This window comes from Myotis nattereri (assembly GCF_964212035.1).
Source record: "Myotis nattereri genome assembly, chromosome: 3".
Taxonomy (NCBI): domain Eukaryota; kingdom Metazoa; phylum Chordata; class Mammalia; order Chiroptera; family Vespertilionidae; genus Myotis; species Myotis nattereri.
This window is the reverse complement of record NC_138077.1, coordinates 160045197-160067922: the sequence shown is the minus strand read 5'-3', so window position 1 is coordinate 160067922 and position 22726 is coordinate 160045197. Positions and strand designations below refer to the sequence as shown.

Below are 22726 nucleotides of genomic sequence, written 5' to 3'. Positions count from 1 at the left end.
ATTTTTTTTTTATAGTTGTCTATCTAGACTTTCAGCAGTTAGATCTGGGTTTTCTGTTTGTTCTTCTTGGTTTTCATATTACTTCCTGAATCTGGAACTTGATATTATTTGTGGTTTTGGAAAATTATGAACTATTATATTTTCAAATACTGATTTTTCATTTTCTCACTTCTTCCAGAACTTTAAGCCATTGTCTCATATGTCTCTTTTGCTCTTTTCTGTACTTTTCCTGCCCCTACCTTCCCCTTGCTTTATTCTGGATATTTTCTTCTGACCTTTTAGTTCACTAAATCTCATTTAGAGATATGGAGGGTTTGGGATGATTCTAAATGAGATTTAGTCTTGTGAGGACTGGTTCACATATACTTGGGTGGTGTAGCCTTTACAATTCCAACTAAAAGCGTGGGGCTACAGTAGTTGTTTCTAGAGCTCTTGCTCTTCGGTGAGCCTCATATTCCAATTTTTGCCCCCCAAACCCTTAGTCTGTTGAAAACTCTGCCTGTCAATTATCTCCATGTTAAATGATAATGAAGCTCAGTTTTCTACCTTTTTTTTTTTATGATCTAGTCTGTCCTCTGTGGTAATGATACACTAGTATGTTCGATAAATGTTTGATGGGTGAAAGAAAAAATTTATTTCACATTTTACCTTTAGGCAGAATAAGCAAGCAAATTTTAGCCCAATATTAGAAAGAAATTCCCAATTATTACAGTCATCCAGAAAGGGGCTGCCTTATAAGAAGCAAGTACCCATCACAAGAAATGCTCACAAGAACATTCAAGTTTAAATGTTCAAACTTAAAAATCACTTGTCAAGGGATTGTGGAGAAGATGACAGGTTTGGCATTCATTTGGGTTAGATAACCTCCAAGTTTTTCCATCTCTTAGTTTCTGTGATTCCAGATTTTGTTCCAACTGTGATACCTCTCTCTCTCTCTCTCTCTCTCTCTCTCTCTCTCTCTCTCTCTCTCTCCTTTAGTACTTTGCTTCCTGGCTTCTGGCAGTGTGGTCTGAATTATGGAGTCTAAGCCTTATAACACGTCTTCATAAAGAATAGGGCAGTCAAAAGTACTGACAGTTAAGAATGGGAGTCTTAAAATCAGTTCAGTTGATAGTCTGACACAATGAATATTGCCTTTGACTATCAAAGGCAATCACAGGTTCTTTTTAACAGAGTAATCACTCAGGTAGGGACTTTAAGAAAATGGATAGAGGACGATTGACTTGACTATATAATGACAGGGAAAAAAATTGATTTAGTTGATTCAGTGGGAGGAACAATGTCAGTAATTGGAAAGTTTACTTCCTTGTAGACAAAAGCAGTATCTTGGGGTGTTTTTTTCCTTACTCATTTACTTATTCTTTCAGTCATTCAATCAGCAGATATATTTTGAGAACATAGGCTAAGAAGGAGTCACTCTGTTGAAACTTCTCAACATTTCATGCAAGTGAATTTCATAAAAACTTTACAGGGGCTTCACACCTTTCAGAACAGAATGGTACCTGCTGCTATTTTACATTTTGGGGGGAAAGCAACCAATTTAAATACTTTTTCCTTCAAAATAACGCACTGTCAAAAACGTGAGCCCCCAGTGAGTGGACATACATGGTGGTCATTAGGAAACAGATGCACAGAAGTGCATGCTTGTGGCTACAGCCACTCTGCTGAGCAATCAGCTGGTTATCCCTACTTGTCAGGGTGGTCTGGTCTGTTCCGCATCTGAATTTTTACGTCCGAAGCTATATATTGTTTGATGTGCACTAAAGAAAGACAGAAAGTTAATCACAATTATTAAATTAAATAGCTTTGCAGATTCACTTCAAGGTCATCGTTATCACACCTGAAGTTGCATTTATTGATCAAAAATCTTAGCTATTCCACTGAAGTTTTTGGTAAACCTAAAACTGCATTTTTTTTAAAAAAGTCTACTAATATAAAAATAAACAAAAATGCAGTTTTTTTCAGAGCGTAAACAAAATCTTAAATTTCAAGCTGTCTCTAGTACTTCAAAAGCCAATAGTGAAAGGCAAAACATAGTGAGGATTACATATGCAAGCCTATCCGTGACCTCACTGCATTAGGTAGAGAGAAGCATTTACATTGCAATCTGAAACAATAAATATATTAAGGTAAACCATTTAATTTGTTTAAATGCAAACTGCAGGAATTTCAAAATGCACGGTTTTATTTGTATTCAATACCAACCTGGTAGTTCAGGTTTTTTCCATATCTTAATAGACATTATGACCACACCAAGCACAATATAATGTCATTTTAATTTGTCAAAAATGGTCTTTCTTGTATATTTATTTAAAGAAAATTTTAAAGGGTGTCATTATTTTGTATTGGGTAAGGCTGACTATTTCCAAAGATTTTATTATATCACACAAAAATTATAATGCAATTGCCTAAATTGTTAAGATTTCTCAAAAGCTATTTAGATGTTTTTAAAAAAACTGGGAAATACTAAGCTACTGAGATAGGATGAGGGGTTTCCCCTTATTTTATTTACAGTTGAGAAAACTGACGTTCTGAGAAATTGAATCATTTGCCCAAGGACAAACAACTAATAGGTGGCAGACTCTGGATTCAAATTCACGATCATCTGATTCTCAAGTTCATGCTTATAGTCACTTATGCTGGTGTGTGCCGGAGCTTGCCCGGTGGCAGGAGGAATTGGGGGAAAAAGAGACTGAATGGCATTCCAAAGGCAGAATCCACAGGCGATGGCGATACGTCAGAGAGATTGACGTTTTGACAAGTAAGGGTTAGAAATGTACTAAGGCTTCTAGCTGAGAGATTTAGGAAAGTAGTGTTGCTACCATAAAAATAAATAAATATGCAAACAAACAAGATGGGACTTTCATTTAGGTAAAAATGATGTGCTGAAATTGATGTTGGCCTTGCTGAGTCACAGATAACATTAAGATTCACCGGTAGAGCCATCATGTAGCCTATTGGACAATATAGGACTATTGAAAGTCATTGCCAAAAAGTAGATTTAAAATCCATTAATAGGGTAGTGGTTGAAACCAGAAGAGTGGAAGGACACTGAGAGAATACAAAGAAAATGATAATCTGAAAAGGGAAAAAATCACCTAAGCTGCAGGGAATGCCCCACTTGTGGGTCTGAGAAGGGAAAAATGTGAGAGAAGAAAAAATAAACAAAATAAAAACCAAAATCTTAAAGGCGAACCAGGACAACATAGAATTATGAAAACCAATAGTAAACATGGCTAAAATTTATTGAGCACCTGGAACAAGTTTGTGCTCTGTATATTATATACAATATCTTATTTAATCCTTAGAGAGGGAGGTTTGTGTATCTCTATTGATAGAGGACTCAGAGGCTTAGCAAAGTTAAGTCATATACCCATCACTCAGCTAGGCAAAAAGTAGAATCCATGTTCCAGCCTCCAGAGTCTATTTCCTAACCAGTGGTATCCATAGTGCACAAAGCAAGCCACTGTGGGAAGAAAATATAACAATTATGATTATTGTAACTCATCCTTTTTACATTGTATTTTTGTGTATACAGTCAGCCCTCTATATCTGCAGGTTCTGCACCTGCAAATCCAACTCACCACAGATAAAAAATATTTGAATGGAATTTAATGAACAAACTGAACAACCAAGCAAAATAGAGATAGACTCAGATACAGAGCAGGCAGACAGCTGGCGGGGGGCGGAGGGTGAGATGAGGGGAGTAGAGGGGTTGAGTAAAACAGAAGAAAAAATACAGAGAACTTGTGGACGTGACAACAGTGTAGTGATTGCTGGGAGTGGGTAGTATGGAGGTGGAAGAAGACATAGAGGAGATAAGTGGTGATGGAAAAAATAAAATAAATCTATTTGAAAAAAATGTACATTGTTGCTGACATGCACTATGTAGTAGGTCTATTGTTGCCATGGTAGTGGACTGTTTTTCTTGTAATTATTCCCTAAACAATACAGTTTAACAACTACTTACATAGTATTTACATTGTATTAGGTATTCTAAGTCAGTGGTTCTCAACCTTCCTAATGCTGCGACCCTTTAATACAGTTCCTCATGTTGTGGTGACCCCCAACCATAAAATTATTTTCATTGCTACTTCATAACTGTAATTTTGCTACTGTTATGAATCGTAATGTAAATACCTGCTATGCAGGATGTATTTTCATTGTTACAAATTGAACATAATTAAAGCACAGTGATTAATCACAAAAACAATATGTAATTATATATGTGTTTTCCGATGGTCTTAGGCGACCCCTGTGAAAGGGTCGTTTGACCCCCAAAGGGGTCGCGCGACCCACAGGTTGAGAACCGCTGTTCTAAGTAATCTAGAGAGGATTATAAAGTATATACAGGAGGATGTGGGTAGACTATGTACAAATAATATGCCATTTTTACATAAGGGATTTGAGCATCCTCTGATTTTGGCCTCCACGGGGGCATCCCAAAATCAATCTGCATGTACCCATAGTGACAATTATACTATACAACCCGCGTCCTATATTAGTATGGTAATATATGCATATCATACATGCATGCATACTTTATAAATTAATAAGTACACATTTATGGATATATGATCTAATAGTTTACTAATGTAAGGATGCAATAAAAAGTTTTGGAGATCATTGTTTAAATCACTATACACAATTGCCTTTTTTGGCTTGTCTCTTTTCATCAAGAAACTGTGTTCACTTTAAAGACCATGTTACCTTTTAAATGCAATATTAGTTCCAATTGAGTTGAATAAAAACTGTTTATTTCATAGGTTCTTTCCATGCCATTCCTCAGTATTTTCAGAAATTCACAAAGGTCTTTGAGCCACTTAGTGCATTGTAATAGTGGACAGAACACAGTTTAGACTAGAGAGATTTAGGTTCAAATATCAACTTGGACCTTACTGACCATGTGACCTCAGACAAGTGCTGAATTTCTTAGAGCCTCAGTTTACGCATCTGTAAAATGGAGGTAATATTTACCCTGCAGATTGTTGTAAAGTGTAGCAACATCAAGGGAAATAACTTAGCTCGAGGCCTGGCATATGGTAGATACTGTTAAAAGGGCAGCAAATGGTAGTAATAGCAGCAATACTTTTTAACTGTCCACATCTGTGGCGCCAGTAGTCTCTAAAACCAGGTCACATATCTTTGGCAAAGTTTGGCCTATATTGTTCTTAATTCAACCAGGATACATATTTGAGCACAAACAAAAGTATTTTCCTGAAATAAGTAGGGTCACTGCATATGGCTATGGGGACATGCCCATTTACAAGGACTGTAGCAGCAGTGGCTCCTCCTGATCTTGTGTAGAGTGATAGCCCTGGAAATGCACTGGCAAAAAACACAGAGGGCCAGAAATATGACAGCTGCAAAAGAACCAAAGAGATGGAGGCCACTGTCTGCACTTGCATTGGTTGGTATGCTGAATGCCTGTCGACTTGTTTAATGCTCTCCACAGATCTGCACTCCCGACTTGGTGGTATTCCTGGCTTGCACCAATCAGAGGCTCAAAGAAAGATTGCTGAAGCGAGCAGAGCAACAGGGCCGGCCTGATGACAATCTGAAAGCTACGCAAAGGAGACTAATGAACTTCAAGCAGAACGCTGCTCCGCTGGTTAAATACTTCCAGGAGAAGGGGCTCATCATGACGGTAAGTGAGCCATGGCTCTACATGTCCTGGACAAGAACAATCTTTCGTATTTCTCATTAGCCCCTATTCTCATGTAGAAATCTACTTTACATTTGAAAAGTGGCTTTTGGGGGTGGGGGTTCAGATTTAATTTTAAAAATGGATAATTTTGACCTGATTTGCCTTTATTAAGTCATAATGATAAAAATACACACACTTTTGTTTTAATTAATTTTATAAAAGGTGATAACTTTTAACCATGGCTAGAATTCCATAACCCCCAAATCAAAAAGGACTTTGAAATAATTATTTGAATTATATTTTAAGCAATACTCACCCAGCTTCTCAGTATGCTCTTCTGTCTTTGGAAACCTAACAAAATTGATAGACTTAAAAACACATAGTGGACATAGTATTCTACATATCAGACTTAAATTGTAATTTAGGCTTCATCGTAATGTCCCACATAAAGAAATGAGATTCTGAGGACATAAAAACATTTCCTAAGGGTTTGACTTGTCATGAGGAAGTGCTACTGTCAAAAAACAGGAGGTGTTGATCTTTCTGCTCCATCGATGCAATGCAAACATTAATATTTTCATAAATGTTTAGTTTGTTTTATGGCTAATGATACGCAGAATGCCAATGAAGGATGAGGCTGAATCATTACTTAATATAATTACTAGAATATAGGATGTTAAAGGTGAAGATTCAGCTCAATTTATGATCCCCATAACATCCTGGATTCAAGTATTAAAACATAGAGGAGAGGAGGGTCACAGGATCTGAAAAAGGAATTTTACGAAAGAAGACACTAAAATTGGGGCAACTCCATGGTAGCTGGCTGGTGGCCAACCTCAGCAAACCCTCCCCTTAGCCCTTAGGTCCGTCCTTGTCTGGTGGGGTTGCAGCCCCCGTAGAGACTCTGATTAAAGTGAGCGTGCCCATTCCAATACAATACATGTACAATGTTTCTCACAAATTTTAAATACACCTACTGATGCCCATCCACAGAGCTCCTATGACCCAACAATTACTGGGTTCAAGTGTCTCTTCATTAGACTAAAGTGCCCTTAAATCTGAAAGGGATAGCCACGACATTTGAATAAGAATCTCGTTGCAGTCTTCTTAGCTGTGAAGAAATATTTACTAGGATTTGCTCTTTAAGTGGAAGTTATGTCAGAGAATTGTAAATCCGATCTGAAAATTGTTTACAGTGCCAGAGTTCATTGTATGGTCTCAAAGAGACATTAAGTTACAGGAAAGATTTCAGAAAACCAGGGTGGATGTTTCTGTAACTATTTGTTGCTGGGGTTACTGCTTGTTTCTCTTGCAAATTACCAATGCTGAGTTCTGCTGTGCAAAAAAGAAATTGGCCCTACAGACCAAACCCAAAGGCTAGGTGCAGAGCCAGAGTTTTAACTGATGTTTGCAAGGCTTGACGGTATTACTGCAGCGTTTCTGATGACTCCCTGCTTGTCACGTTCGGCATCGCGAGCAGAGCAGATTTCCCCAGTGAATGCAGAGTGGGGACTGTTAATTTACCAATATTTTGCATGGAGGTGAAGTGCCGTTGCCTCTAATTGAGGGAGTCAGTACCAATGTGGATGACAGCCTGTATTGTAACCTCATTGCTAAAACCAAATGAGCTTGAAGATAAACGCTTCTATTTACTGGGAGAATGCCTGCCTTGGGAAGTCGCCTTTTGAAAAGCGGTGAGTATTAAACACAGGCTAAGCTCCGGAGAATGTAATTTGAAAATCAGTTTGACAAAAGGCTGCCTCCTGAACCACCTGTCCTCCTTCAGAACTTGGGTCATAGTTCACTTTTGGAATTAAATATGGTAGCATTTCTACTTTTTAAAGATGAGTTAAATAACATAAAAATGGTTGTCTTTATTCATCACAAGCATATTAAGATGTTAGTAAAAATCTTGGGTTAATAGATCAGACAAAGATATTTCCTTTTCTCTGTAGTTTTTCTTTCCTTTTTGCTTCTACCTGCCCCTCCTAATTTATTCATTTATTCATTCAGTGAATATTTATTGAGAACCAATGGGTGCCAGACATTCTGATAGGTGTTAGGGGTGCACAGTTAAATAAGGAAAAGGTAAGGCTCTTCCTTTTATTCACCGGCATATTCCAAGCACCTAGAAGGGTCCTTGTCTGGTACATAGCATGCTCACAGTAAATGAGCAGAGCTTACAGTCTCCTGGGAAAGTGATGTTAAACATGAATCATTGAGTGTGATGACTAGCAAAGGACTAGAACAGGAGTGGGGAACCTTTTCTCTGCCAAGAGCCATTTGGATATTTATAGCATCATTTGAGGGCCATACAAAATGATCAACTTAAAAATTAGCTTGCTCTATTTGGTCAAGCATTTAATTAACTCTCCTCTAATGCCTTGGCAGGGCCAGACCAAATGTTTTACCAGCCTTATGTGGCCTGAGGGCCGGACGTTCCCCACCCCTGAATTAGAGAGAGCCTCACATGTCATGCACTATGTCATTATGGGATCCCCATAATGACTGGAAAAGGCCCTCTCCTCCCTGCAGGTATGCTTCATTATTTGTCTTGGTTGGAGGATCTTAAGGACCACACTGAGCACATCCCTCCTCAGTCCCATTGAGAAAGGTCATCTTGGTGCTCCTCTTCTCTAGGGCTTTGGAGTCTGAAACTTCCCACTTGGAATTTCAGCTCCACTGCCATTTAATAAATTCCTGATGCTCTAGGACTTGATCTTCATCTATAAATTGGAGATGATGTTACCTGCTGTGCAATGTTGTAGCACAGGTGAAATGAGAGAATGCAGTTGATATGGCAAATGATGGCAATGCAGCCCCATGGCCTGGCTCAGAATTCAGCTGCAACACCTGCCACCTGTGTGACCTTCTGCGGGTCACTGATCTTTTCTGTGACTGACTGACCTGTAAAATGAATACAATCATTGATCCTCCCTCCGTGTAATTTGTGAGGAGTAAGTGGATGTCAAATTCTCAGAGCAGTGCCTGGAAAATTGCGAGGGCAATTCAAATGATAGCTATTATTTTATTACTAGAGGCCCAGTGCATGAAATTCATGCATGGGGGGAGGGTCCCTCAGCCCAACCTGCACCCTCTTGCAATCTGGGACTACTGGCTCCTAACCACTGGCCTGCCTGCCTGATCGCCCCTAACTTGCTCCCTTGCTGGCCTGACCACCTCTAACTTGCCCCCCTGCTGGCCTGATCACCCCTAACTGCCTCTGCAGGAGGCAACCTGGTGGATCAGGGGAAGGCACAGCTCCCATTACCCCACTGCTGCTGACACTGCTGGCCTGAGCCTGGGCCCTTCGAAGCCACGCCTCAGCCCTTGCAGCCTCTGCAGCTTTGTCCAGAAGGACGTCCAGAAGACGCCTGCCCTAATTAGCGTATTACCCTTTTATTAGTATAGATTATTTTTATTTCTTCTTCTCTCTTTCTCCCCCCCACATCCCCCCAATGCCTATCTTTTGGAACCTACACGTACCACTAACAATTCTGTGCTCTTCAAGGGTACTATGTTGCCTTTCCTTCAATAGATAGATTATCGAAGGAATCCGAAATGAAGAATTTAGGTTTTAAAAACATCATGCCAAATTCATTTTTTTCCTTAAACGTGCCTATTAATCAGTTACAAAATTGTGTCAGTGTTTCCTTTCACTTCTATATCATCCTTGTAATCAAGCTATATAGTGACTGTGTCTGAATAATGTAGCTGAATTGTAACAGAGGGCAACCCATTTTTTTTTTCATTTTCACTTCACCATTGCCTGTATCTGTTGGCAGATTTGACTAAAGAACAAACCCAGTGACTGAAGAAGAAACCTAATTAAAATAGCCAGGGCTGTTGCCTGAATACTGTATCTTATTGAGATGGTTCCCTGCATAGGGTCTCTTTATTTATTTATTTTTTAATATATTTTTTTTATTGATTTTTTACAGAGAGGAAGGGAGAGAAATAGAGAGTTAGAAACATCGATGAGAGAGAAACATCGATCAGCTGCCTCCTGCACACCTCCCATTGGGGATATGCCCGCAACCCAGGTACATGCCCTTGACCGGAATCGAACCTGGGACCTTTCAGTCCGCAGGCCGACGCTCTATCCACTGAGCCAAACCGGTTTCGGCTGGGTCTCTTTATTTTTATCCTTTTATCATATCCTTCTATGCACAGCCATCTGTGTGGGTATGAATGAAATGATATGCAATCACAAGGTTAGTATTTTAGGGACTTCATAGAATCTTTCCACACAAGCTTACACGTTGTTTCTTTAACTTTCCATAAGGTTGGATGTCATTGCTCATCATGTCTTCTCAGCATTATCCTTCTAATTAGGATGCTGAGAGTTCCCAAAATTTGTCAGAAGTTTTTCTTCGAAGTTTGAGTATTATTGGGATTAGAAGAGCTGCTTGTGCAGTCTCACTGAATAGCTGTGTCTTATGACACTTAGGAGCACTTGGACTTGATGAAACTGTGTAATTCTTGAACAATAATACCCCTGTCTTTTTAAAGCCTCAATATTATGTATTGTAGTGACAATTTTGGTCTTTATTTTTAAAACTATAAAACTCATCTTTGTTTGAATCGTCTTCACTATTGGAACTGTTACCGGAAAACCCCCTGTTGAGCTTTGGCTGCCTGTCGCTGTGTCCAGTAATGAAGGCAGGGTTGAATCATATTAGGCGTTTATTGAGAAGGCCAGCCAACCAAGAAGACAGGGTGCTTACACGCATTCAAATCCTGTCTTACAGCAAGGTGCAGGGGACAGGATTATAAGGGGGAAGGGGCTAGGGTGAGGCCAGCCCTGGAGGTCCGCAGCCGTCAGCTATTGTCTTTAGTCCTTAGGCGATGAGGTGATGTTGATGAGATGATGTTTTGACTCCTGGTGGGTCACTCTGATGAGTTCTGCTTGCTGGATTCACAGCTGAGTCACCTCCCTAATCACTTTGCACAGGCCTTGAAAGGAAACTTAAGAAAAACTTAACCCCCTATTCACATAAGTATATGTGTTCTAAGATTTAAGATAATATGACTACTTTTCAGATTAACTCAGGTGCTCTATCTATTAGATTATAGTTCTCCCCTATCAACCCTCCCCCCCCCTTTTTTTTTAAGAAATAGCAATAGTTAAGACAGGTCAAGTCTTTGTAAGTTTGATGAACTCTTTATAAACTGCATGTGGTTGTTTTATTTGTTTTTTAAGAATAGGATTTTTTTTTAATGCCTGAAAAATAATAGGGCAAGATGTAATGTTTATGTTATCATTTTCTGAAATGCATTATGCCATTGGGTATTCTATTCAGTCAGAAAAATATGCAACTTGCCAGGGAAATGGTTGCACAATCATGTGCCATGAATAAATACCACTTAATATGGGTGATAATCAGTGAAAGTCCACATGTAGCTTTAGGCTGTGAAGTAAGGGAATGGTCATTTTTCTTCTGGGCTTATTGTAGGAAGAAGAAAGAGCAGCAAACCTTGAAGTGAGAAGGAAGTTGTAGTCAGAGGATGTATGAAGAGGCTACTAATTAATACCAGGTTAACTGATGGGGTATCTTCAGCCAGGAAAGCACAGGCTGAAAATGTCAAAACCAGGATAATTTCTGTTCACCAACACCAATTTTACTGGGAAAGTGGGTGAGGGACTAATTATAAACCTTCTTGGCATATACCAAGGCCACATAGACCAGTGATTCCCTAATGCTCAACAGAGCAGAAAAAAAACAACAATTTTTAATGAGGCTATGATGAAGTTCGCTCTTTTCCTTCAAGACTTCAGTTTTTAGAGGAGTTTTAGATTCACAGCAACACTGAGAGGACGGTACAGAGATTCCATGTACTCCCTGCCCCCACATATGCATAGTCTCCCCAGTAAAAACGTTCCCACCGCAGTGGTGCATATGTTACAATTGATGAACCCACATTAACACATCATAATCACACAAAATCCACAGTTTACCTTAGCGTTCAAAATCACTCGTGGTGTTGCACTTTCTATGGATTTGGAGGAAGGTTTAGTAACAAGAATCCATCATTATGATATCATACAGAGTATTGTCTCCCTACCTCCCCCGAAACTCCCACCCTGACCCCTGGCAACCACTGGTCTTTCCACCATCTCCATAGTTTTATCTTTTCCAGACTATCATGCAATTGGACTTTTACAGTATGTTGTCTTTTCAGAGCGGCTTCTTTCACTTAGCAATATGCACCTACGTTTCCTCCATGTCATTTCACTGCTTGGTAGTGCATTTCTTTTTAGTGCTGAATAATATTTTGTTGTCTGGCTGTACCACAGTTTATTTATTCATTCACCAACTGAAGGACATCTCGGTTGCTTACAAGGCCTAGCAGTTATGAATACAGCTACTGTTAACCTCCATGTGCAGGGTTTTGTGGGGACATCAGTTTTCACTTCGTTTGGATAAACGGCAAGGAGCACGATTGCTGGGTGGTATGATAAATGCATGTTTCGTTCTGTGAAAAACCACCAAACTGTCTTCCAAAGTGGTGGCACCATTTTTGCATTCCCAGCAGCAGTGAGTGAGAGTCCCTGTTGCTCCACATGATCTGCAGCCTTTGGAGTTGTCACTGTTCTGGATTTTGGACACTCTAACAGGCGTGTAGTGGTAATTCATTATTGTTCTAACTTGCATTTCCCAAGTTGGATTTTTTTTTTTTTTTACTAAGTGAGGGCATTAGGAAAAAAAATATCTAGTGTTGCCATTGTTTAAAGCGATATTTTTAGCACCCAAAAACATTAGGAATGCTATAACTCCAAACAAAATTTCCAAATGAACCAGTTTGGCTTTAAGAAAAACTCCTGACATTTGCCTTATTTTTCTCATGTTGCGGTGGGTTAGGGAACACGTCATCACAAACTGGCGTCAGTGCTGGGGAACCCCTGGCGCAGAGAACCATCCTTCTCAAAACCACACGAGTGTTGGTTCACCAGGCGTGGTGCCTGCGCTCCAGACAACCCATTCACACTACATTTGCTTACCCTGCCCCATGGCACTTTCTTCACATTTAGGAATACTCCCATTATGTATTTCAAATTTGCCACCCAAACTATGTGATTCCCATCCCACCAGACACTCTTAGCCAAAGGGAAAATAAACAAGAATAGTAAAAATTAATTTCAGGCAGAAGTTATGGATAGTTGTTCATTAACGTCAAGTTTCATAAGAATCAACACTAACATTTAAAACACAAGAACACTTATCCCTAAGCGTCCAATGCACAGCCACTGGTTAGTTATCCCCATCTCCACCAGCACCCCTGCCAGAGTGATGACAAAGAAATCTAAGCAGCATAAACCCTCAGCCGATTCAAAAACTCACCTCAACGTGAGAAAGGCAATGAAAACACTTGATCACAGTTTACCCAAACAAACCCATTCTCCTAAAATTGCCAGGAGGGTAATTCTGTCATTGCTTCTCAGTAGTTAACAGTTTGATGAATTTGTACTATGTAACAGGGAAGCTGTATTTCCTCCAAGTACCAACCCTACTTACATCTGTTTAGACATCCAATGCCATGTAACCAAAAGCCCCCACTATTTCCTACTTGGCGACTGTAGTAGCTAAGACAGAGACTAGTCAAGGAGGAGTGTTTAAAGGCTAATAAATAGGAAAGCTGTGATGCACTCTGGGAGGTACTTACTTGGGTGACGATGGTGTATTGTGAGCCTGGATGTATGGCCCTCTGAGCTGTCAGTAGCCCAAAGTATTTTTATATTAAGTAGACAGTGCCTTTTGGCATGAAACCTGAGACTGATAGGCCCTCAATGTAAAGAGCCCAGAAGTAACATACGAAATATCCATTGTTGACTTGAATACGAGCAAGTTATAAGGAATCACAGTGTCTGTGCAGCAGGCATTTACCAAACCCTTCTATGTGCAAAGCTGGCAAGGTGGCACTGCCCTAGAAGAAGCACTGTTGCTTATTTGAGGAGGGGGACATCTCTGGATTAGTGGGTGGTACTCATTCACCTACTAACATAGACCTTTGTAACCCTGGTTTAAACATATCCAGAACGAAATTGAAAAGTGCATCTGATTACTTTCATAAACTGTTATTATTGGGGGCTCTAAAAACTAAAGTATTAGGATACCAGTTTCATTCCCTAATCTTTTGTATAGGAAAAAAAAAATAAAAGCACTGAAAAGATAAAGCCATTTTTGCTCACAAAGTGGCAACCTGCCTACAGCAAAGAAAGACCCACAGTTCTGGGGCAAATTATGCTGGATCCTAAATGGCCTCAAAGCAGCAGAGAGAATAAGCAGATATTGTATTTATAGCTCATTCTGGTGTTCTGTCTCTGTCTCGGTAACAAGCAAGCATCTGACTCACAACTTCCCCACACCCAAAGCTTGCTCAGTGTCAGTCCTGTTCACACTACGCAGGCAGAGAGCAAAGCAACAGACTCAGCCAACGCATCTCCTTCCAAAGTGGGAACTGACACTGATCATATGGCCACCCTATTGTCAGGGCCTTGTGGTAAGAGCTCTACTCTACCCACAGTTACTCTAATTGTGCTGCTTCATACAGGTGTTCACAGGAGAAATGAGGAGGAACATAGCGAATGATGGTGATTTCTTCCCCAAAGAGATGTAAAATCCATTTCTGTTGGTTTTATTACTACGCATATCCCTGAATTACAGTCCAAAAAGCCCGATAAACAACTTCTTAATCATCTTAAGTATAAAGTAGGGTCCTCAGATAATAACCATGAATTAGATGATGTGTATAAAAACCAGATAATATTCAAGTGAGTACATTTGGAAGATTCACACTAAGGCAATTCTGATTCCAAGAACTGTTTTGACAGATCTACCTAAGAATACTTCAATTAAGGCCTGTACTATTTCTATGGGACTGGCTTTCACAACAGCTTGTCTTTGTTTGTAATTTTTTAAAAGAAATAAAGCAGATTAGATGATAATTGATAGCTGAATGTCATGTCATACTAACAGCTTCCTTATAAATTCTTGTTTCAACACCACAGTTTCTGACAGGAAATTGTATACACATAGCACACACACATACCACATACATACACATACACACACTCACACACACACACATTGTTGGCTGGCCACTTCCCCAGGAGCCACTCTGTGATCAGAACAATAATTTTGACAGTGACATCAACAAATATTTCACACGTCCAGAATTAGGTCTTAGTTAACTTTAATACGTTATACTGAGACTTTTGAGGATCATAAGTAAGAAAATAATTTGGTAAGGTTCTTGGACTAAATTTTTTGTGTGCTTAAGACCAAACTAATTGGAATTGATCAATATCTTTAAATAGAGATGGCCCTACAGTTAAATTAAGTGATTTTTAAAATAGAAGACAAAAACAAGAGAAAATAAAAGACAGGCATGTGAGACTTGCCAGTCAGAAAAATACAAGAAAACACTATGAATAGATGGTGTCTTAAAAGACAATAGCTAACCATTTCCAAGTGGTAATATGTGCTTGGTCCTATTCAAAGTGCTTCATGTCAGGTGTGGTTCTGAAATCCTCACCTAATCTCCAGGAGGCAGCCCTGCCATCATGTCCACTCTGTGGAGAACACGGAAGTGCATGAGAGAGGACCTGGCCCAGGATCCCACAGGTGCTGTGAAGCCGTGGCCCAGACCCCATGCAGTGCTGTGATTGCTCTGCTGTCCCCTCATTAAAACATGACAATTACGCACTCGGGGTCATGACGAGAAAGCGCATTGCTGCCTTCTCCACACAGTTACTGTTTGATAAGCACCTCTATTCATTTCTGTAGTCTGTTCATTTCTGTTTCTCGGGAAAGAATAAATGAGAACATTAATTCCATTGCTGCATTACATCGATAGGTTTTTAAAAAGTAATTTAAATAACAGTTCTAAAGTAATTAAGATATTTCCTAAAATTGATTCATCTGAATTCATTATTACAAGGAGGAAATTTTACCACGAATGGCCAATTATTGGGCCTTGCATGTTTGTTTAGTTACACGACCCACCATATTCTCCCCTTGCTCAGTCCTACAAGTCAAATGTAAACCCATGACCATGGTTCTGCTATAGGCAAAGCCCTGAACTTTGAGTCCTTTGAGTCCTATAGTTCCCCTTCCCCATTACGACAGTCCTCTTGTTCCATTGATCGAGGGCCTACTGGATGCCAAACAATAACACTCTCCCAGATACAAGGGACAGAGGCAGGCGCTGCAGGGAATACGAAGGTGAAGGGGATGCGGAGACAGGTCTGCTGTCATAGCTTTGGTGTGCAGTCAATGACAGATGCATAAATAGCTCAGATACAGCAGGGGAAGGGGTAAGTGCCACCCACCCGTGTAATAGGCCAGGGAGTCAGGGCAGAGGAGTAACTTCCTCCTGGAAAGGGTAGGAAAGGCTTTCCTGGAAACGCTGGCCCTTGATGGGCAGATAAGAGGTGGAACCCTGAAAGGCCAGGAAGGGCATTCTAAGCAGACACAAGACCTGTGGGATACATAATGGAGCAGTGGGAATGGGAAAGATGGGACAGGTGTGCTAGAACCAAACCGGGGAAAGCTGTGCTAGGCTGAGCAGGGGTTCCTCTGCTGGCAGGGGGCGCTTTAAAGGCTCTGAGCAAGGGAATGACACTAGAAATACTACACTGGTGGCTGTGTGTAAAACATCGAATGGAGGAAGCATCTAGAAAGGATTGTGCTAAGGGCCTGAGCTGGCGTGGTGACGGTGTGACACAAGGTTCTGCTTCCCTGTGGGGCAGCTCTACAACCATCAGAATCGACAACATGCATGGGGTCGCCGAAAACGCGTCTGAGGAAAGCAGCACTCATAAATCACCGCATGTAACATGTAACATAAGTTTTAGCAGTTTGATTTCCCATCTGGACAGCATTCATGGCAGAGTTGAAAGGGAAAGGGATAGAAAAGGTAAAGTAACAGATTAAGGACTGTGATTCACTAACGCACTGTAAGGTGACATTGAAATTGAAGCAAAGAGATAACTGGGGAACCTCCAGTTATTCTTTCCACAAGTAATTGTTTCAAAATAATTATCAAGTGAGTAAATTAATGAATTAAGTAAAAAAATTATAGACATATCGGGAACCATTTATTTTCCTGACAGACAGACCATTTATTTTCCTGATGTCTTCTAGGTATGGGGACATAGCTCCATTAAAGCACTACACAGGAATCACTTATCAAAAATAAAAGAGTTACGTGTAAGGGGTGTGCTTGATTACAGTCAGAGCAGGTGAACAGCTTGGGCTTAAACACATTTGACCTGTGTAAAATAAGTACCAAGATGGATGGTCCAGGCTGGCACAGTGACTTAATGGTGTCATTAAGGACTCACACACCTTCTGTCCTTCAGTTCCAGCTCTAGTCTTTTTAATGTGTTTCCTCAGAGCAATAAAATGGCTATTGCTGCCCAAATCTGCATTCTGAATAGGATGAAGGGGTAGGGCTGGGCAGCCACATCCGTTACCCTTCATTAGGAAAACAAGAGCCTCTCCATAAACCGCCCCTCCCACCCTCCTGGATTCACACTTCGGTCTCATCAGTCAAAACTGGGCCACAGGTTTTCCCTTGCCTTCAAGGGAGACTGGGAAATGAATTATTTAGCTTCCCGGCCTCTCATGTAGAGGAAAGCAAAGGAAAAGGGAGTTAGAATAAATGTGGAGCAAATCAACATGCAATAACAGCTACAAGGTTCAAAAAAAAGAACATTTAATGTTCTCTGTCTAAAATACTATATGGGAATATACATTTTCTAGTAATTCTATCAAAATTAGTTTAAAGTGGAAAGTATTTCTGCTTAATAAAAATAGCTACTTTTGCCCTGGCCGGCGTGGCTCGGCTGGTTGGAACGTCGTCCTGTACACTGAAAGTCATGGGTTCTATCCCTGGCCCAGGTCGGTCAGGGAGCATGCGGGAAGCAACCAATCTGTTTTCTGTCACATCAATGTTTCTCCCTCCCTCCCTCCCTCCCTTCCCCTCTCTCTAAAAATCAGTGAACTTGTCTTTGGCTGAGGATTTTTTTTTAAAAAAGCTACTTTTCAGTAAGCACTTTCATCTCAGTATTCCAGGACCTTTATTCACTTTATATCTAATTCTCACAACTGTCCTTAAAGTTTAATGAAAGAAAGAGGCTTAGAGAGGTTCAATAACATACCATAAATGCCGGAGCCAGAGAATGAGAGAGCTAAGGTTTGAAATAGTTTCTGTCTCACTGAGTCCACTCAGTTAATAATATGGGATTGAGCCAGACTTATATCCAAGCAAACAGTTAAGCCCCCACACCAAAAACAACAAAAACAGTCAAAAAGGTATTGATAATGCCTTCTTGTGAACTGCCTGATATTGTTGACTTAAAAAATTCAACTCCAGGAGAAATTAAGAACTCACATACTACATCAAGTGCTGTGCCAGCTGCTTTACAAACTTGACGTCTTCTAATCACCCAACCTTATAAGGTCGGTAGTGTTAAAATTATTTGTGCCTTTTACGTGCCAGGTGTTTCACTTAAATTACCTCACTTCAGGTAAGGACAGGAGCTTGCTGTCGTTTCTCAGATAAATCCTAAACCGCACAACCTGGCTCTGTGTCTCACAGTCCACGCCTCACTCTGGTATTCCTCTTTCTTCTTTGGCCTGCCCTGCTCTGCCCTTCAGACTCGGCACCTGCCGTGGTCTCATCTGCGGTGACTGGCTGCCTCATTTATCATCTGCCTTGCACCCAGCCAACCTCTGGAACAAGGATGGTGCCTCTAACAAGGACGGGGCCTCCAGTTAGTTGTCCCTGACCTCGCAAGTGGGACGTAGATGGATATGTAGACACAGCCCATGCTCTGGAGGAGCCTGTGTAGAGAGGGGAGGAAAGGAGATGAATAAGTGGCCTCCGTCATCTACCATGTTATTACAGAAGGATGGAAAGATGGTTACGAGATGTAATAAATCACACCAGCCTTCTCCGTGGCAATTCTCGTGCAACTGGGCGAATTCAAAACAGTCCATCTTTTCAAACAAGTGATCAGGTATTTGAAATTGCCGAATGAGGAATCATAGCCATTACCAAGTTCAGGATTGGAAATGGGAATAGGTGGATGGAAAAAGACTAATTCAGGGGCTGCACAAACAGAGAAGGAAGGGGGAAATAAATTTTGTAGTAATCATTCTAGTTTCTTGTTGAGCCCCCCTCCCTAATTTAGGAATTCATTTGGCACAGTATAAAATAATGTTACAAAATATACTCATTCATCAGTTTCTTTTTAGGCAATTGTTTTGATATTTCTTGCTAACATGGGGTACTCAAATATTAATGAAGACATTGATTTCTGGCTTTCAGCTCTCCTAGATGAAGTAACAAAACAACCCTGAGTTTAAAAGGATCTTTATAAAACAGAAGCCTTGCCTGTGCAAGTTCTAGCATGACCTTGGATGTTGTCTTTAGGAACTAAGCAGGGACTGTGCGGCCAGAACAGTGCTGGATACTAGTGCTTAAAGATAATTGTTGACTTAATGCACAGATTAATGAGTTGGAGTTAGTGAATTAGTTTTAATATGTTTAGGTTCAACAAACTTATTTACTAGTAGATTTCTATTATGTAGGTTGAGTAGGTAGCTTTTTGGTAGTGTTTTAAACTCAGTCTTTCAAAAATGCAGGCTTTTTCCTGTGGTCTGGCCTCGACCCACTCCAATTCACAGGTTATTTGAAGGTGTCAGCAACCATGAAAGATTTCTCAGGAAATACCAGTGTTGTTTCAAGCAATTTCTACAATAGCTGTCAAGTTCAGGATCAAGGGGAAAAAAGGGAACAATGGATTTTTTTGGTAAAGAATGTTGTTTTTACTTGAAAATATAATCTGAAAATATCAAGATTATTGTGCAATGAGTTAAGATTTTTCTTCTACCCAGAAATTTCTGTTTAAAAAATCTGAATACAGACATCACCATCACTTGACATATACTTGATAATGTTTATTTTTAGGTTTTCTACCGAGGCTTTAGTGTTCGTATGTTTATGACGACTTATTCTGACAGAAGTTCAAAAAGATACCATTCCTTACACAATTTGAATTCAAGCAGTAATTTTCAACTAAAAAATCTCTTGGCTTTGTCAGCAATGTTGGATAACTGCAGCTTACTTCTGATTGCCTATTCATTTCAATGTGATCTGAATTCCTAAAACACTGAAATGTGGTATTAACAACATCAATTCATTAATTTCCTAAAATTGCATGAGTAGGCAGTTCCATAATGGCACTGCTCTTCTCCATACTCTGTGAAATGATAGTTCTGCTTTAAATTGAGGGAGAAGAGAAGAAGTACAGGAAATTTCATTTGGCTCAGATTATCGTCTATTCCTGCATTCTCTTCAGCTAGGGGCTTTTCCCTCCTCTGCAATCTGATCAACTCTACTGCTCTCCTTGACCTGTGTGGGCAGTTATACTTGAGATGGCTTCCTGTGGGAAACCACCTGGCAGGGACAGATGCCCTACCTGTGTGCTCCCCTAACACCTCTTTTTGATCCCTATCATGGAAGTTGTTACACTATTTTATAATTCTACTTCTTACAATTCCAACATCTTTCTATCATAATTCTACTATCTTTATAATTCCACTGTCTGCTTTCTTATTTATAACTAGAGCCTGGTGCACGAAATTCATGCACAAGTAGGGTCCCTAGGCCTGGCTGTCAATCAGGGCCTATCAGGGTCTTCTGGCTGCTGACCCGGGTCCTCCCTTCGTTCCACGCCACCCGTAGTGGTCAGCGCATGTCATAGCAAGTGATTGAACTTCTGGTCTCCCAGTCAAACTCCCAAGGGGATACTTTGCATACTAACCTTTTATATATATATACTAGAGGCCCAGTGCACAAAAATTTGTGCACTCGGAGGTGTCCCTCAACCCGGCTTGTGCCTGCTCGCAGTCTGGGACCCCTCAGGGGATGACCACCTGCTGGCTTAGGCCCTCTCCCCAAGGGACTGGGCCTAAGCTGGCAGTCAGACATCCCTCCCTTGCCAGCGGGGAGCAGGCCTAAGCTGCAGTCGGACATCCTTAGCACTGCTGAGGAGGCGGGAGAGGCTCCCACCACCACCACTGTGCTGGCAGCCATCAGCCTGGCTTGTGGCTGAGCAGGGCTCCCCCTTTGGGAGTGCACTGACCACCAGGGGGCATCTCCTGAATTGAGCATCTGCCCCCTGGTTGTCAGTGTGTGTCATAGTGACCAGTCATTCCCAGTCGTTCTGCTGTTAGGGTCAGTTTGCATATTACCCTTTTATTATATAGGATAAAGGTTTGGTGCATGGGTGGGAGCCGGCTGGTTTTTCCTGAAGGGTGTCCCGGATCAGGGTGGGGGTCCCGCTTGGGTGCCTGGCCAGCCTGGGTGAGGGCCTGAGGGCCATTTTTAGGCTGGTCACACCCCCATCAGGGAGGGGGTCCTGCTGGGGTACCTAGCCAGCCTGGGCGAGTGGCTGATGGCTGTTTGCAGGCTTGCCACGGCCCCTTCAGGATGGGGGTCCCCGCTGGGGTGCCTGGCCATCTTGGGTAAGGGGCTGATGGCTGTTTTCAGGCTGGCCAAGCCCCCCAGTGGGACCCTCACCCCATGAGGGTGTGGCCAATCTGCGTAAGGGGTTGATGGCTGTGTGCAGGCTGGCCACGGCCCCCAGCCACTCAAGCTCTGGTGGAAGCTGGCTGGATGCAAGTATCTGGGATTTATTTATCTTCTATAATTGAAACTTTGTTGCCTTGAGCGGAGGCCACAGCCGGCCAGGGCAGGCAGGAAACTTGGCTTCCTCCATTGCCGGGGCAACCAAGCCTCCTGCTTGCTCCAGGTCCGTGGCTTCCAGCCGCCATCTTGGTTGGGTTAATTTGCATATAGTCACTCTGATTGGATGGTGGGCGTGGCTTGGGGCATAGTGGTGGTGCGATCAATTTGCATGTTTCTCTTTTATTAGATTAGATATATATGTGATGACCCTCATTAAATATATATGCTTGACTTAACACATTGTTTGCGGGTAGTTTTTATCGCGCGCTAACAGGTGGCACGGGTCATTTTTGCTACTTTTTTGCTCAAATGGAAACGTTCAGTAAAATTACGATAACTTTAGTTTACGTATTTATACGTTACCTGCTTTCTACCGCTAGTCTATAAAAAACATATTAATATGTGTCCCGCGCTCTACTACACTGGTAGAACATATAAATACGTAAAACGTGTAAACACGTTTCCCGCATACAATGTGTTAATATTTATGGGAGGAGAGGGAACAAAAACAAAGCCAGAAACACCTTTTCAGCTTGAAAACCTTTTGTCACATCTTCTCTGCAATTACTCTGAGGCAACACCTCTTAAGAAATCTAGTCTTTACATTGCAAAAAACATGCTTTGCTTTCCTTTTAAGTGATAGGAGACTTGGTTCAAAATTTAAGTGTTAAATTTCACATAAGATTTTTATTTTCTTTGTTCCACAATCTTATAAAGTAAATTACAAGTTTTCAAATAATACAGGTTTCAGAAAGAATATGCTGTCTCACTGAAATAAAAGCTCGAGGAGGGAAAGCACGTTGACTGATTTCTTTACCACTATATCCGAAACTCTTAGAACACTGCCTGGCACATAGTAGGTGCTCAGTAAATATTTATTGACTAAAACATAGATTTCAACCAACCTAATCACATCCTGGATTTTCAGTCATAAAGAGAAGAAATCTAGAAGAAGAAAAAAAGAAACATGACAGACAAATGGACCATTTATCACAGGAGAAAAACAGGGTCAGTTATTTAAAAAAACTCAGTGATCAGAGACAAACTGATCATGGTTTTAGGCCATTAACCAGCTCTTGACCTCTTACTTCTGAACTCTCAGGGCCTCAATTATTACATCTGAAAATGGAATCTCATAATATGTACAAAGGTACAAAGAAAGCACTGATTAGACCTGGCTGTTGTTGGTATTATTATTTTGATGATATTGTCCCTGCACTGAGCAAAGTACTGGTGCTATAGCAACCACATGTGTTGTGTTGCTTTCTCTTCCTGGTTCTTTTATTATATTGGATTTCTGACAAGAGAGAAATTTCT

At 40.8% G+C, this 22726-nt stretch overlaps 1 protein-coding gene across 1 annotated transcript in view; it reads left to right on the top strand.

Moving 5' to 3' along the window:
* The window catches only part of AK5 (adenylate kinase 5), a 193402-nt gene that overhangs the window by 44812 nt on the left and 125864 nt on the right, over nt 1-22726 (top strand). The window contains exon 6 of the mRNA XM_081088444.1: nt 5456-5647. Coding sequence (XP_080944570.1) covers nt 5456-5647 — 192 coding nt within the window. The remainder of the gene's footprint in view (nt 1-5455; nt 5648-22726) is intronic.